This window comes from Orbicella faveolata, unplaced genomic scaffold, assembly GCF_042242905.1.
Source record: "Orbicella faveolata isolate gen_17 unplaced genomic scaffold, um_ofav_v1 contig_37, whole genome shotgun sequence".
Taxonomy (NCBI): Eukaryota; Metazoa; Cnidaria; class Anthozoa; order Scleractinia; family Merulinidae; genus Orbicella; species Orbicella faveolata.
Window position 1 is genome coordinate 1,093,796 of NW_028301566.1, and position 14,473 is coordinate 1,108,268.

General features: G+C 38.4%; 1 protein-coding gene across 2 annotated transcripts; it reads right to left on the bottom strand.

The window, feature by feature from the left end:
- Positions 1–1,066: 1,066 nt before the first annotated feature.
- Positions 1,067–12,823, bottom strand: LOC110067850 (cholesterol 7-desaturase nvd-like). 2 transcript variants are annotated; one of them, XR_016202829.1, is made up of 5 exons: positions 11,884–12,823; positions 9,389–9,637; positions 8,395–8,568; positions 4,517–6,418; positions 1,067–3,687 (listed from the first exon to the last, which is right to left on the bottom strand). XR_016202829.1 is itself a non-coding variant. In XM_020775199.2 (4 exons), the coding sequence occupies exons 1-4, from the start codon at positions 12,664–12,666 to the stop codon at positions 6,257–6,259; spliced, it is 1,368 nt and encodes a 455-aa protein (XP_020630858.1). In that variant the 5' UTR covers positions 12,667–12,823; the 3' UTR covers positions 1,067–6,256. The 2 variants fall into 2 exon arrangements, 1 of the variants encoding a protein (XP_020630858.1); XM_020775199.2 differs by having other exon boundaries at positions 1,067–6,418.
- Positions 12,824–14,473: the final 1,650 nt, after the last annotated feature.

A 14,473-nucleotide genomic window follows, 5' to 3' on the forward strand; every position in this document is an offset into this window, starting at 1 on the left:
AACCTTGGTATGATGTGTATTGTGATGGTAACTAGCCAGAAACATTTGTGAGCCTGTGTTCCTTTCCCCACAATAATTCAAGGGAGGGCTTGTCTTTGAGAATGTTGGCCCTTAGGCCTTGATGGTTGTATTTAACAAGTGTAAGGGAGGGCTCTTATTTGAGAATGTTGGATCTTGGGTCTTGATGGTCTTATTTACCCAGTGTGAGTGACTGAGGGAGGACTCTTCAAGAATGTTGGCCCTTAGGTCTTGATGGTCTTATTTACCCAGTGTGAGGGAGGGCTCTTCTTTAAGAATGTTGGCCCTTAGGTCTTGATGGTCTTATTTACCCAGTGTGAGGGAGGGCTCTTCTTTAAGAATGTTGGCCCTTAGGTCTTGATGGTCTTATTTACCCAGCACAAGGGAGGTCTCTTCATTGAGAATGTTAGCCCTTAGGTCTTGGTGGTCTTATTTACCCAGTGAGAGGGAGGGGTCTTCTTTGAGAATGTTAGCCCTTGGGTCTTGATGGTCTTATTTACCCAGTGTGAGGGAGGTCTCTTCGTTGAGAATGTTAGCCCTTAGGTCTTGGTGGTCTTATTTACCCAGTGTGAGGGAGGGCTCTTCTTTGAGAATGTTAGCCCTTAGGTCTTGATGGTCTTATTTACCCAGTGTGAGGGAGGGCTCTTATTTAAGAATGTTAGCCCCTAGGTCTTGATGGTCTTATTTACCCAGTGTGAGGGAGGGCTCTTCGTTGAGAATGTTGGACCTTAGGTCTTGATGGTCTTACTTACCCAGCATGAGGGAGGGCTCTTTGAGAATGTTGGATCTTAGGTCTTGATGGTCTTATTTATGAAGAGTGAGGGAGGGTTCTTATTTGAGAATGTTGCCCCCAGGTCTTAATAGTCTTAGCCCCACCTCACACTTGGGAAATGAGGCTATCAAGACCTGAGGGCAAAATCCCAATTTGATTAAATTATGTCAAATGAAAATCTATCCTACATATGCATGACCAGATCAAGTAATTGCAAAATGACATTTGAAGAAAGAAACTTGCTTCAGGCTGGCCTAGAAAATTAAGAATGACAACTTCTTAAATAACCTTATCTTTATTACTGGTCAATGTAAAATATATAAAGAGACGAAATATTTATTTCACAAACAAAAACAAATGTCACTTGCTATAACATGCAAAACTTGTGACCAGCACATCTAATAATAGTAATTATATTTAAATTATTAATCCAATGCAAACATATGAAACAACATGGAGTCAACAAACCATCACGGACAATTTTTGCAGTCCTCAAAAAGTGCCAGAATAAACTAGACTGCGTTGTTTATGAAATGTTGTTTATACAAGTTCTCAAACCATCACTGAATGTGCAATCGGACTCAATTTGTGCAAAGCTATTCCATTAGCATAATTATCATGCTCACAGGAATGCCGAGTAATGATATTCATAACTCAACTCTTTTAACAACTTTGACATTCAATGATTTTTATTCTTGATAATGATGTTGCATACATCGAAACGTCAAATAACGTTATTCCTTATATTTCAACAATTTTATTACCTTGGAAATAACAAAACACGAAAGAATTACATTGCCTACTCATTAAACCTACACAGGTATTATAGAGCTACTGCAGGTGAATAAACTTATACAAAACATAGCTTGTAAGTAGTGTCAGCATGTCCACATTTAGAAGCATAAGCTTGATATTTTATATATATTAATATATTCTGTCTATTTCAATATACTGATAATATGCTAGCCATACAGATATCTATAAGTTTTGATTTAAAAACACTCTTGCTCAAAAACTACGCACTAAAATTATGGTATTGAAAAAATTGCCAAATGTTTATCATATGCATATTTAACACACACTAAACCTTTAGTTTTGAATTTTTGCACACTAGAAATTGGCATGGTAACACTGAACAAAGAACAAAACACCTTTTAGTTATTAAATGTACTTGTTCTGCAATACAACATGCAAAGAAATCAAGAAAACAAAAGATAACACCTATTACTGCAACAACGGGTGTGCTTTTTCCGAATCTCGGCTGAGTATCAGCCAACACTCTTGGATGACTATCTGTTAACTTGTCGTCCATGTGTCAGTTGCCATAGTGACAGATATGTCAACTGAGTGTCCGTCGAGCATTGGTCACCATGTTATTCAGGTTGATAGACTACCTAACCTTTTTCCTAGTAAAGTCTGCATATGAGCCAAGTGGCCCATCAGGCCAGCTTATCCCAGTTTCTGTAGCATGAAGCGACTAGGAGTACTTCTACTCCCCCCTGGATAGGATGCTAGTCCATCGCAGGGCAACCCCCGGTATTAAGGTCCCTGGTACCCATTTATATGCCCGGGTAACTGGAGAGAAGCACTGTGAGAAGAAAGTGTCTTGCTCAAGAACACAAGACAAGAACACAATGTCCAAGGCTCTAACCTGGACTGCTTGATCCAGAGATGAGCACACTACTGGTAACCATGAGTCCACCGTGCCTCTCACAACCTTCCTCTTGACTGCATAAGGCCCATGATCAAAGAAGCTTGCACACCGGTGATGTGACCAGCATCATGAATTTAAAGACTAATCGAATATATATAATATTAAAAGAGGAATAGAAGTAAGGACTTGCTCCTAATGTGCACTTAATAAATCCCATCGCTTCTAATACAACTCAATACATTTTCAATAAGTCTACTGTTCACTTTAGCAAAACTCAACTACATTTTGACCCCTATTAAATGGCCACCCTCAGGGAAATGGGTAGTGGCCTCCTAAAAGGGGTTGGCCATTTAATAAAGGTAAAAACAATAGAAAAACCCTCATCAGGACTTTGATTACTGGCCGCCTAATAGGGGTGGCCATTTAAGGTGGCCAAACAGTTTTCATGCACGCTTTTGCTGATGCAATTCAGCACGTGCACAAGGATTGCAAAAAACAAACATGCTGTCAATAGAGCGATCATTTTATTTACTCAACAGCCCCACTATCTGTGCTATTTTTCTCTATAACTGAACGTGGTGTATTGATGGTTTTAGTCTTTTATTACAAAGATATGTTAGAAAAGGTAACGATGCAAAGAACCCAGTAATTCTCAGCTTTTTCTTTGTTACCAAAAGAACCCAGTTAAATGCAATGCATGCGTAGTAAGTCAAAAAATTGCGATTGGATGAAAAATTGTACTCACGGAAATACGCCTATTTCTCGAGAACCACTCATTAGAATTTCACGAAATTTGGCACGAAAATACTTTAGGAAATAAGTAACTGGAGTATTGAAAAAAACTGGACTTTAGCAAAGGAAATTCTAGATATTCCAGTGAACCTTCCACGAGGGATAATTAAAGATCTCTCAGTTAAATTATTAGTAAAATGGTGTTAACTTGTGAGAATCCTTACAAGCTTGTTGCATGCAAATTATAAAGAAAATCTGACCACTACCAGTAGATTTTCTACAAATAAACAAAACCGATTTTAAAGGCCTGTTTATATTTATTTTTGTTGCCATGGCAATGGCACATACATCAGCTTAATCAGCAAAAAACAAAAGTTTGTGTTGTTAACTTACTTGCTGCCATTTTTGGCGACCAAGGGATCAAGGGTTTTAGAGAAAAAGGTGAATGAAACCCAGGTATCAAAAACTGTGTTCAGCCACCTTAATAGGTGGCCGCTTAACAGTGTTTCGACTGTAATAATAAGTTATCTTTCAAAGAACACACAAATGTAATGCTGAAAAGAGTATACGCTAAGATTGCCGCACTTCGTCGCCTCAAGCGCTTAGTACCCATAGATACTTTATTACTTTTATACAGGAGCTTTATAATACCGCATTTTGAGTATTGTAATTCTTTACTGATTGGTATAGGTAAAACGCTCAACAAAAAAGTGGAAGACGCTAACTACTACGGTCTACGAACAGTAATGAACACGGGGAAAACTTCTAATTATGAGTCATTACTCAAACTGCTGGGCATGAGAACGCTAGAACATAGACGTATTGAATAATCTCTGATAATATTTTTTAAGTGTTTTAAAGAAAATGGCCCACGTTATATCACCAACTTATTCAAGCCCCGGGTCACGCCATACAATGTTAGAAGCAGCGGGCTAAACGTAGAACAACGCCCTTACAATAGTAGATTCTTCCACGGCTCGTATTCTTATATCATCTCTAGAATTTGGAATCAGTTACCGCCGGCAGCAAAAAATGCAGCAAACGTTCCAGCTTTTATCAATCATCTTAATACAATAAACTTTGGTGGCTGCCAATGCAGTTCTTGTCTTAAATGATTCCTTTACATGTTGTATTTTTATCGTTTTTTAATATTGTATTTTCAACGCATATTTTTTAAGATATTAATAGTATGATAATTTTGTATTTTTTAATATATAGTTTTTAAATCTTTTTTTTAACATGTATGTCAAACACTTTTATCATGAGCCCCTGGCTCGGGAGACTTGGGCAACCACTCCCCGTGTTCTTGACGGAAAATAAATTACCTTACCTTACCTTACCTTTAATAATTAACTCATTAAAAATCAAAATCATTCATCCTAAAAAATTGACTGTACTATGTTAGCTCTTAGCAAACAACAATGAAAAATATCTGCAAAACTATTGCAGGACACCACTGTTGTGTGGACATTTAAACTGAGTAATGAGAAGCCACCAACTTTGTAGATCTATATGGTCTACATACTCAGTTCTCCTCAATTCTAGGTTGGAGATTTATGCTAATATCTAACAGGTCATCACATAGCATCAGGAAATTTTCAGGCAAGAAAATACTTGGTTGTCAGTTAATCTAGAAAGAGAGTACTGTGTTGTTCCAGAAAATATCCTTACCCCTCCTATGGAGGTTTTTATTATCCCCACTTAAAGGAACACTGTCACGAGTTAAGAGTCATTTTTAGCCACGTATAACATTACCTTACCTTTTATAAAATAATACTTTGTTAAGTTACTAAAACACCAATGAGGTAGTGATAAATTAAACCAAAACAATGGAAGGAAGGTCAAGTATGGCAAAGATTAGTTAGCACAGATTACAAACAACCAACTTGACAAATGTACGCTAAACTTTTCAAGATTCATGAAGAGTAATGAAGCTCCTTAAATCCCTCTGGAATTCCAGCTTTGAGACCCGTTTCTGCCTTCAAATTGCCATTAACCCTCCTTGGTGTGGGTATAGATAATTTCTGGAGGCACACATTGTCCCACATAGGGTGTCTATATATTTTACAGTTTCTTTGCCCTTGAGGACGGTGCCTACTTATGTTAGTGCACGTACGTTCTGCGCATCACGCAAGGCATGGTTTAAGCGCAACACATGTGCTGGGGTTGACATTGATGCAATCAACTACCCTATCAAGTACACGACTAAAATGAATGCAAAATTTTCCTACTGTGACCAAATCAAGTTTAATGAACCTGCACTTAAACCAGGAATACCGGAAGAGCAGCACATTGCTAACCACTGACTGTTAATGTCTTCCAGCTGAAAAACTAGCTATCCGTCAAAAATTATACTGAAATCCAACTGTAAATGTGTACCTGCAGATGGCGTAGTGCATGTGCAAAACAAGTGTGAGATGCGTTTTATTTACTGGGGAGGTGGTAGGAAAAAAATGTAATGGGCACCATAAAAGTTTTCAAAAAATATCAATAACATTACAAACGTATGGTTACCCCTATATTTTATGTTATGAAATGGAAGTGGCAAGCCTATTCAACACGTCATTTGTTTCTGGTTGTGAGCAAAAGGTATTTAGACTGTATTTAAGCTGAACCAGAGGAAGGCTGTCTGAGAGACGCTAAAAGCACTTTTGCAACAATTTTGGTATTAAAAGCATACCACAAATGTTTTATATGTTACCATTTACCATGCAGTTTTAAGATCTTTATAATTGTGTTTGCTTTTCTGTACGTAAAGGCGAATTTGAAGGAAATCTGTGAAGAAATATTTCTTCTTTTTTCAGAAAATCCTGATGTCACCGTTTTTGTTGAGATTCAAGGCTAATTATCTCAAAAAATGCGTGGCTACCCCAATTTTTCTTTGTGGATTCCAATAGTCCTTGCAATTTAGATTTACTTTTTCGGTGTGGTCCTAACCTAGCATATTTAGTAGGCACCGTCCTTATTGGGGTCAGGGTGTTAAACTTCTGGTGCAACCCCTATACTCAAGCATTGGTCAGGTACTCCCCCAGAGGGGTTTCGGAGCAGAAAATAGCATGCATTATACAGGTTTCATGACATCACCAATCTAAGGTTTCTTTCTTCATTGATAGGCGTGGACTGTTCTCAGAAAAAAATTGAGAGTACCACCGCCGATGCTTCCTAATTAACTGATCCTCCTTTACCAACAGTGGCCTTGACACATAAGTCTTGTGGTTCCATATCATAATATCACGTTCAAGCTATAAAAAACAGCACATGAATCTGGTTAATGTCAACATGAAATATTGCACTATAACAGTTACTACCACTATTAACTAGTTACAATGCAAAGGCCTTCTACATCTCATGGCGCAACAAGGACTGATAAGTAACCATACAACTTTATCCTGGGAGAGTACAAAATATGGACCGTTCAAAGACATGTTTACTAGAAATTTAGGTGTTCTACAATGCTCATTTTGGGAGTACAAAAGGGGGGGTCCAGTTTGAGGGTCCACATTGTGTCATCCCACTTTAAGCCTTGCTGCTCTGTCAACCCCATTCAAGAGCTGAGGGTGGGTAGTGTTTCCATGGTAACAATAGCCTGCAAGCAGGCTCACCTTTGAGTCACACATGTGAGCGGCAAAGAGGAAAGCGATCAGGCAGGAAGGAGTTTGGTGAAGAGGTGCCAAGAAAGTGAGCCTGCCCTGATCTCTGTAATTTCCTTTCATTTCTGCTTCGTCCGAGTGAAGTGAAATACCATTGGTCGAAAAGCAGGAAAGGTAAGAAAACTGTCAATCTGTTATGTCTGATTAGGAGCGATTAAATCCCCATGGAGTTGGTAATTTACCGCACAATAAAAAACAAGTCATCCACATTTGGAGTCAGCGGAAGAGTTGAGTACGCTTACTACTTATGTTTTAACAAAGTTCCAAACTAAAGAGGGAGCAAGAAAATATATGTTAATGAATCAAGACGTACTTGTCGTGTTGCCGACTGCATATGGGAAGAGTTAAATATTACAAACGTGTGTGATTGTAAGCGGGCAACAAAACAACACAAAGGCATTTGCCCGTTTGCCAGCATAGTCAAAGACCAGATTGCCAAAGCAAGATCACTTCGAATCAAGTTTGTGGCCGTAGTAGACATAAACTTTGACAGTTTTTCTTTGGCAAATCTTTATGAACAACAGATATTGCACCTATATGTTGTTTTCCCAAGAAATCTGAGCTGCCAAAGTTCATACTTCCCATGAAAATTAATTGACTTATTCTTTTCTGCGGTATCTGGGGTGGAAATAAAAAATTTGCAGAGATCAGAGCAGGCTCACTTTCTTGTCTCATGGCTATGCTGCGCATGCTTGTGCTCCAACGTGAGCCTGCGAGCAGGCTATGCTAACAACACCCTAAGCTACATGTAAACACCTTGGCTCTCAAAACCAATCATTCATTCCTTGCTGTCTTTGCTTGTATCTAATGGTCTTCAAAGCAAGTCTCCAGCATAAAATATTTCAAATGATACATAAATCTCAGTTTACATTGATATCATGAAATAACATAGTATTTGGCTAGAATAGGTTTCTAAAAATTTCAACCATACATTTATGCATAATTTTCCATGTTGCCAGCAGCTGGATTAGGTGGCAACTGGATTTATTTAGTGTTCTCGGTTAGTGCCAAGATCAACTGTGATCCAGCCTGCACACTGTATATTGTTATTCTAGCTAACTGGTCCACAGAAAAAAAACTTAGGATTCCTTTGGACTGGATTTAAAGCAGCAAGCTAAGTGTAGTAGACAAATACTGCAGTCTTGGCTTGATTTCCACTTTTCTCTAGAGTCTGGTCTACATTCCTCCCAGAGAAGACTAGACAGTTGTACTGCCATAGTGTTACTCTCATAAAATAAAGTCCTTACTTAGTAAACTACTTAACTTATTAATGGATAATAGACCATACTCGTATTTGCGGTATAGGACTGGACCTAGCTTGCAACTGACACTAATGCAGGGAATCTTTTTAAATTATATGGCATTTGTCTCTTTTAAAATGATATTCCCCACATGAGCCTGCATTGCAAGCTAGTGCCAGTCCAATACCAAGAATACAAATATGGCCTGTTTGCACTTAACACTGAAATGTGAGGCAAACAAGACCTCCTGATTTTATTGCTGCATCGTGTACATTTAGCGTTGTAATCTTAATCAGTATAAGATAATGGGACAGTTATTGAAAATACCTGCAGAGCTTCTGCATAAAGAAAAAATTTGGCAAGAATTGTAGGGACAGTCCAGGATGCATAGAGTGAATGACGCATGATTTGTAACAGTGGTTCTTTTGGAGTGATTGAATGAAGGAAGATTCCATCACCCACAGAACTTCTCCATTTCATAAATACAAGACCTGGCCCAGTCTGTAAAAGAATGAGAAAAACAGACTGTGTAAAACATAACATTTTTGAAGACAAGATTAAATATTAACAAGTTTAACCAAGAAAGCTTTATTTTGGGCAGTTTTGCTTTTCGGGTAAAAACGGGAGTACAGCCTTTAGAAAGATCAGGCCCAAGTTATTACTTAGAGTTAAGAAATCCAGAACCTCTGGCTGGGGAGTTGGGGGGACTCTGATATGAAAAGGTTGGGAAAGCTGACAGGAAAAATTATTTGAATTAAAACCAGATAGGAGATCAATCTGGGTGTGGCTTGAGCTTTATTTGACCCCTAAAAGATACCACTTAAAATGGAATAGGCTTGATTACCAGCTGCTGCTCATGAAACGAGCCTACGCTGCTAGCTGGTAGACCAGACATGAGAGACCGGTGAACATTGAGCCTAAAAACAGAGTTTCTTTATTATGTACACCCCTATAATATCTATGACTTGCTGGCGCGTGCTTTGTGCAGACCCTACAATTCACTTGATGCCAGAGAAACCAGAATCCTCTATGGTACTGACATTTCTTCATTAATGACAGTCCATTTCATCTCAGGGAAACAAGCATTGATACAGTCATTACCTCTACAATAAGCACCTTTAGCCAAAGACACAGTCATTATACCTCATTTTGGCCAGGGTTGACATTAAAAAGGTTCAACTGTTTTCATCTTTATAATTTTCACAAATTAGTGTTAAATTTCTTAAACTGAATTGAACAGAGAGCTGCTGGATAATAATATTATCTATCATGCAAATATCGACAAGAATCAGTGCATAGATTATCAGAACATAATACAAACCTGCCTGGCTGTTAAATGGAAGTCAGTGTATGGTATTATGTATCCAAAGATTGACAAGACATGTGTCAACCTCAAGTATCCAACATGCTTTTCATCATTCTCCAGTGGTTTCCACTCAGCATGCCACTTGTGTTTTCCAAACTGCTCCCACCAGCTAGACAAGCTGTATCTTAGATCAGTACCTGAGATAATAGGTGAGCTATGAAGATGACCAAGGTGGGCTAAATCTGATCCATTTTCTGAAGTATCCTTCATAGGTTGTGATAAAAAAAAAATTGTAAAAATAAAATAAAAAGAAAGACACCCCAAAACATAAATGTGTTGTTCCATAAATGTGTTGGTTTTTAAACTGCCTCCGTCCCTCTGTAAATTCCAGTTTTGGTTCTTTCATTAACAAATTTGGCTTTTGAGATCCTAGCTTCTAAGACCTCTAGTTTTTTGGAAGTTCCAATAACTCTTGGGGTGGGTACGAAAATTTTCTGGAATCTGGAAACAGACATCATAATTATGCAGATTCTCTCTCTTGTTAAACCGCTGGCCAACACGATTTCCCCAAATCCTTTTCAGCGCCAAATGAAGCTTACGATAAAGACAGCTGTCATAGTGGGTCTCAATAAAATGCAGACAAGATGGCAGCAGATGGCAGCAGATGGCAGTTGGTGGATGGAAAAATGCAGATGATAAAACATGGATGGAAAAATGCAGATGGAAAATTGCAGATGGAAAAATGTGGATGAACACATGTGGATGGAAAAATGCGAATGACAATTTGTGGATGATAAAATCTTGATGAGGGGTATTAACTACTATGTTGATTGGTCTCTTGGTGCCAGTCGACTTTCACTATTTTAGGTAGGGAGAAGTGGCGTATCTGTCAACAGAATTCAATTGTCACAGTAAGAATACTGTTGTTTCCTCTGATGGCTGGCAGTGGAAATATTTGTGAGATTAATGCTCTTTTGGTATGCCAAAGAGAAGAATAAACTTTTATCGACAGAAAGAGTTATGGTACATGTACGGTTTACGATTAAGACTTTTATCTTTTGGATGGATTCAATATCCTGAATTATTTTTGCCATCATTTATTTTTGTCATTTTATTCACACATTTCCTTTCTGATATAGCAAGATAGTAAATTATTTAGTTTTGATCTGGTGAAACCATTAAAACGTACAAGAAAAGCTTTGTCCCGGAACACCTATGTGCAGTTAGGAATTGAAGTGTACTTTTTAATATCTTTGGGAAAGATTTCTAAATCAGGTTTTTGTCAGATTCCCACACCATGACACAGGGACTATTCAGGTATAGTGGAGCACATTCGGTTACTGTAGCTGCATTTCATTTGACAAGGTCTGTGTTCTGCAGTGGAGATTTTCCTAGGCGTAGACAGTGAAGGTCCTTCAATGTAGTTGTAAATAAATCAGGCCATCTTATAGAATTTAGGCCAGGAGAAGTCCAATATCTTTTATTCAATCACAAAACAGACCCAAACATTTTTACACCGGCCAAATATAGAAAAACAAACGGAAAGCCTTGATTGAATAATAACAGACTAGACTTTCCTTTTGTCATCAGACTCCAGTTTCTTTCAGTACTTAAGGACTGTAAGAAAACATCCTAAGTTAATTTTCCCTCAACTTCATAAGGATTTATCATCTGCATATATTGTCATTCACAATTTTCCATTCCCGTTTCGCCATCATTTTGCCATCCTCATTTTTCCATCCTCATTTTGTCATCCACATTTTTCCAACTGCCATCCACCACCATCTGGTCCATGTTTACAGACCCAGTCATAGTGCATGTTCCTTGGTTTCAGTAATTATGATTGACTGTTTGTTTTTGCACATAAAGCAAACAGAGGCATCAACACCATAGCAATATTTGTAGTGAAACAAAAATGTGTTATCATCCTGCTTTCCATAGTTTCGACTGTATAAATTTTGTTAATGCTAAGTATGTAAACTATTTAGTTTTAAAATTTTTGCACCACTGTGGACAGGAAAAAGATGTAGAAAGTAACATGCACAACTCACTTTACTTTGTGCATCTTTTTTCCTGTCCGCAGTCGCACGGAAAGTCTAAACCTAAATACGCACTACATTAACATAATATATGCAGTCAGAACAATGTACAAAGTTAAGTGCCAGAGACTGTTACACACACATGACAATTATCACGTTTCCCAAACCGAAATGAAACATGCAATGCGTATTAGGAACGAGTAGAAGACAAATAAACTACCCAATAGTACGCAGGTCTTCGAAATTTAGAACAGGCTACTTTAGAAAGGCGTCGATCACATAAGTGTGCTAATCACCTGATGTGCGTGATGATACGACCTAAGAACTGGTCAACAGAAAAATACATCAGCTCAGAGAAATTTGATCATGATGCTTTTAATTACAATATGGTGAGGATATCTTTACGGTGAACTCTGCTACTCTAAAGAAATCAATCCCAAAAAGGAACACAGTTTGAACAATACAATTTACCTCAATGTGTGCATTTATCGTGTGCTGTGTAAAGCCCCTGTATGTCCAAGTTCCATTGCTGATCTCTTCAATATCATCAGGTGTCCAAGTGGGTTCGATCCCCTCTGCATGATACCAAATGTAAATGGTAGAATTCTTTTCTACGCATGGCCATGCTTTGATTCGTGCACAATCAGGAATTTTATCACTGTACGGAATTTTAGCACATTTTCCGTCCTCCCCGCGGAAAACCCAACCGTGGAATGGACATTGTAGGCAGTTCCCAACAACCTGGCCTCCAATTCCTAAATTTGCTCCCAGATGCGGGCAATATGCATTGACAATATACGCTACACCATCAGTTCCTCTAAACACAGCAAGATGCTCTCCTAACACGGAAATATATTTAACATCACTCACTGCCAGCTCGTGTGAATCGAATACATGGAACCATCCATTCGGATAAACAGGTGGAATGTCGCCGCACCTCTTCCGCTTTCGATATTCGTTCGCTACGTCTTTTAATGATCGCTTCTCTTCCGACACATAGCCAATCTCGTGGAGTTTTCGCTTCATTTCTAAAGGAGTAAAGAATAACTTCCAAAGTTTCAACATTATGTAGCCGAGTGGTAGAGAACATGCTGCAAGAAGCCAGGAGTTTAAGTTTTGCACCGTAGTCGCAAACAGCGGTAAAGTCGTGCCCCAGACTGAGTGGGAAAAGTCGTGTAATTTTAAAAGCATTGGCGATGCTGCTGCAACAACGGCTAAGAAAAGACAGGAGCAAAGCAGTTTAGAGGACGCCATTCTTGATTGGCAAGATTCTCAAACTACACTTGTCCCAGTTGTTCAGCTCGACACAAAGAAAGCTATCTGATAGGATGATGGATTTCGAACGCATACATAAATAATCAACGTAAATAAACCGCCAAAAAAAAAAATTATCATTCGTGAAAAAAAAAAGAGCAACGTTGGAACATAATTTATGCATTGCACCCCTCTAGGCATGGCACTCTATTCGGTATTTTTACATCCATGGTTACATTCCCAATGGGGTGATGCAATGTTTTTTTGTTTTTTTTCGCACGGTGCCACCTTTTATTTACAAAAAGTAGAAGCAGACATTATTTTAGAAGGAAGATTTTTACCCGCACAAGCTACAATAGATGATAATTGCTTTTTCATCACAAACGTCTACGCCCCAACCGATTATTGTGAGAAGACTACTTTATACCCAAATTAAGGGAACAATTTCTAGCAAACACAGATACCTCAAAATTAGTCATTTCAGGAGACCGAAATAAAAGCCCTCACTGGGGGTATCGAATGGTCTTTGCGCGCATTTGCGAGCATGGGAGCAGTGCGTTTATTTTTGCGAGCACGAGCAGTGATCAAATTTGCCTTGCGAGCAGCGAGGACTTTAAAAAAGTTAAGTTAAAAATTTAACACACGCAACCGATAATAACTGTATTGCCAAAACCTGTTTTCTCTTTTTCAGTTCCACTCAAATCGTTTCAATTTCTACGCTCAATTTAAATCCCAGATAGTTCTTCTTCTTTAGTTTGGGATTAATTTCACAGCAAAACTACAAACAATTTTGCAATGAATATTTTAGCGACAGTGGACACAGTAGCGACTAACATTATTTCAAAAATTGCGGTCACAAAAAGCCGTTATTTGAAACATTTTCAATCCAAAGCAAAAAAAAAAAAAAAAATGTGAATAAATACTTACGATGTTTCTTGAGTCACAATTTACTTGTTTTGCTGGTGTTTTATCATATTTTGCTTCTTGGAGCGTTTATGAGGCAAGTTACCCTGGCGCTAAGGGAGCCCTAGGCTACCCTAGAGCCATGGTAAACCTACCTGCCTTATAAACACGTACATGAAAAAAAACAAAAACAAAAACAAAAATGAGAAATGTGGGAGTGCTAGGGTAACCATAGCACTAGGGAGGTAGGAGGTAGGAGGTAGGAGGTAGGAAGTAGAGTTACCCTAACACTAGGATTACCCTACCTCCTGACGTTGTGAACACACCACGAGAAGTTAAAAGCTCCCAGACTTAACGGAGTTGTGATATAAAAAGTATGTTTTTGGGTTACATAATTCTTAGGAAATGTACACAACGTGGCATTTAGTTTGCCAAGCATTTCGAGCTTCGGTCTCGATGATCGGCAAACCGTGTCAGTTCCCACTGATTGACTGAAAAAGATTTAACGCAATGAAGCTTCATTTGGAGGCATCCATGATCTAATCAGTTGCAGCCATACAGCTTGGACAGCCTCTGACAGGCTCTGAAGGTCAAATAGTAATAGTAATATTCTTCATGTCATTATGACTCTAGATTACTTTCATCCATTTGCGGGGTGCCTTTCACGGATAATTCTTACGCCTGTCAGTTTCAATAAAACAAGGAAACATGTCTCCAAAAACATTCATATAGCGCTTGCATGTTTCCCCAACTTTTCCTTGTTTTGTTTGCAAGATGCAAATTATTCTTCTGCTACACGGCAGAGAATTTTTACAAAAATCCGAGCATGCGAGCAGTTGCAAAAATTTCGCGAGCACGACCAAGAGAGCACACATCTAATTTTTGCGAACAGTTCGAGCAAAGG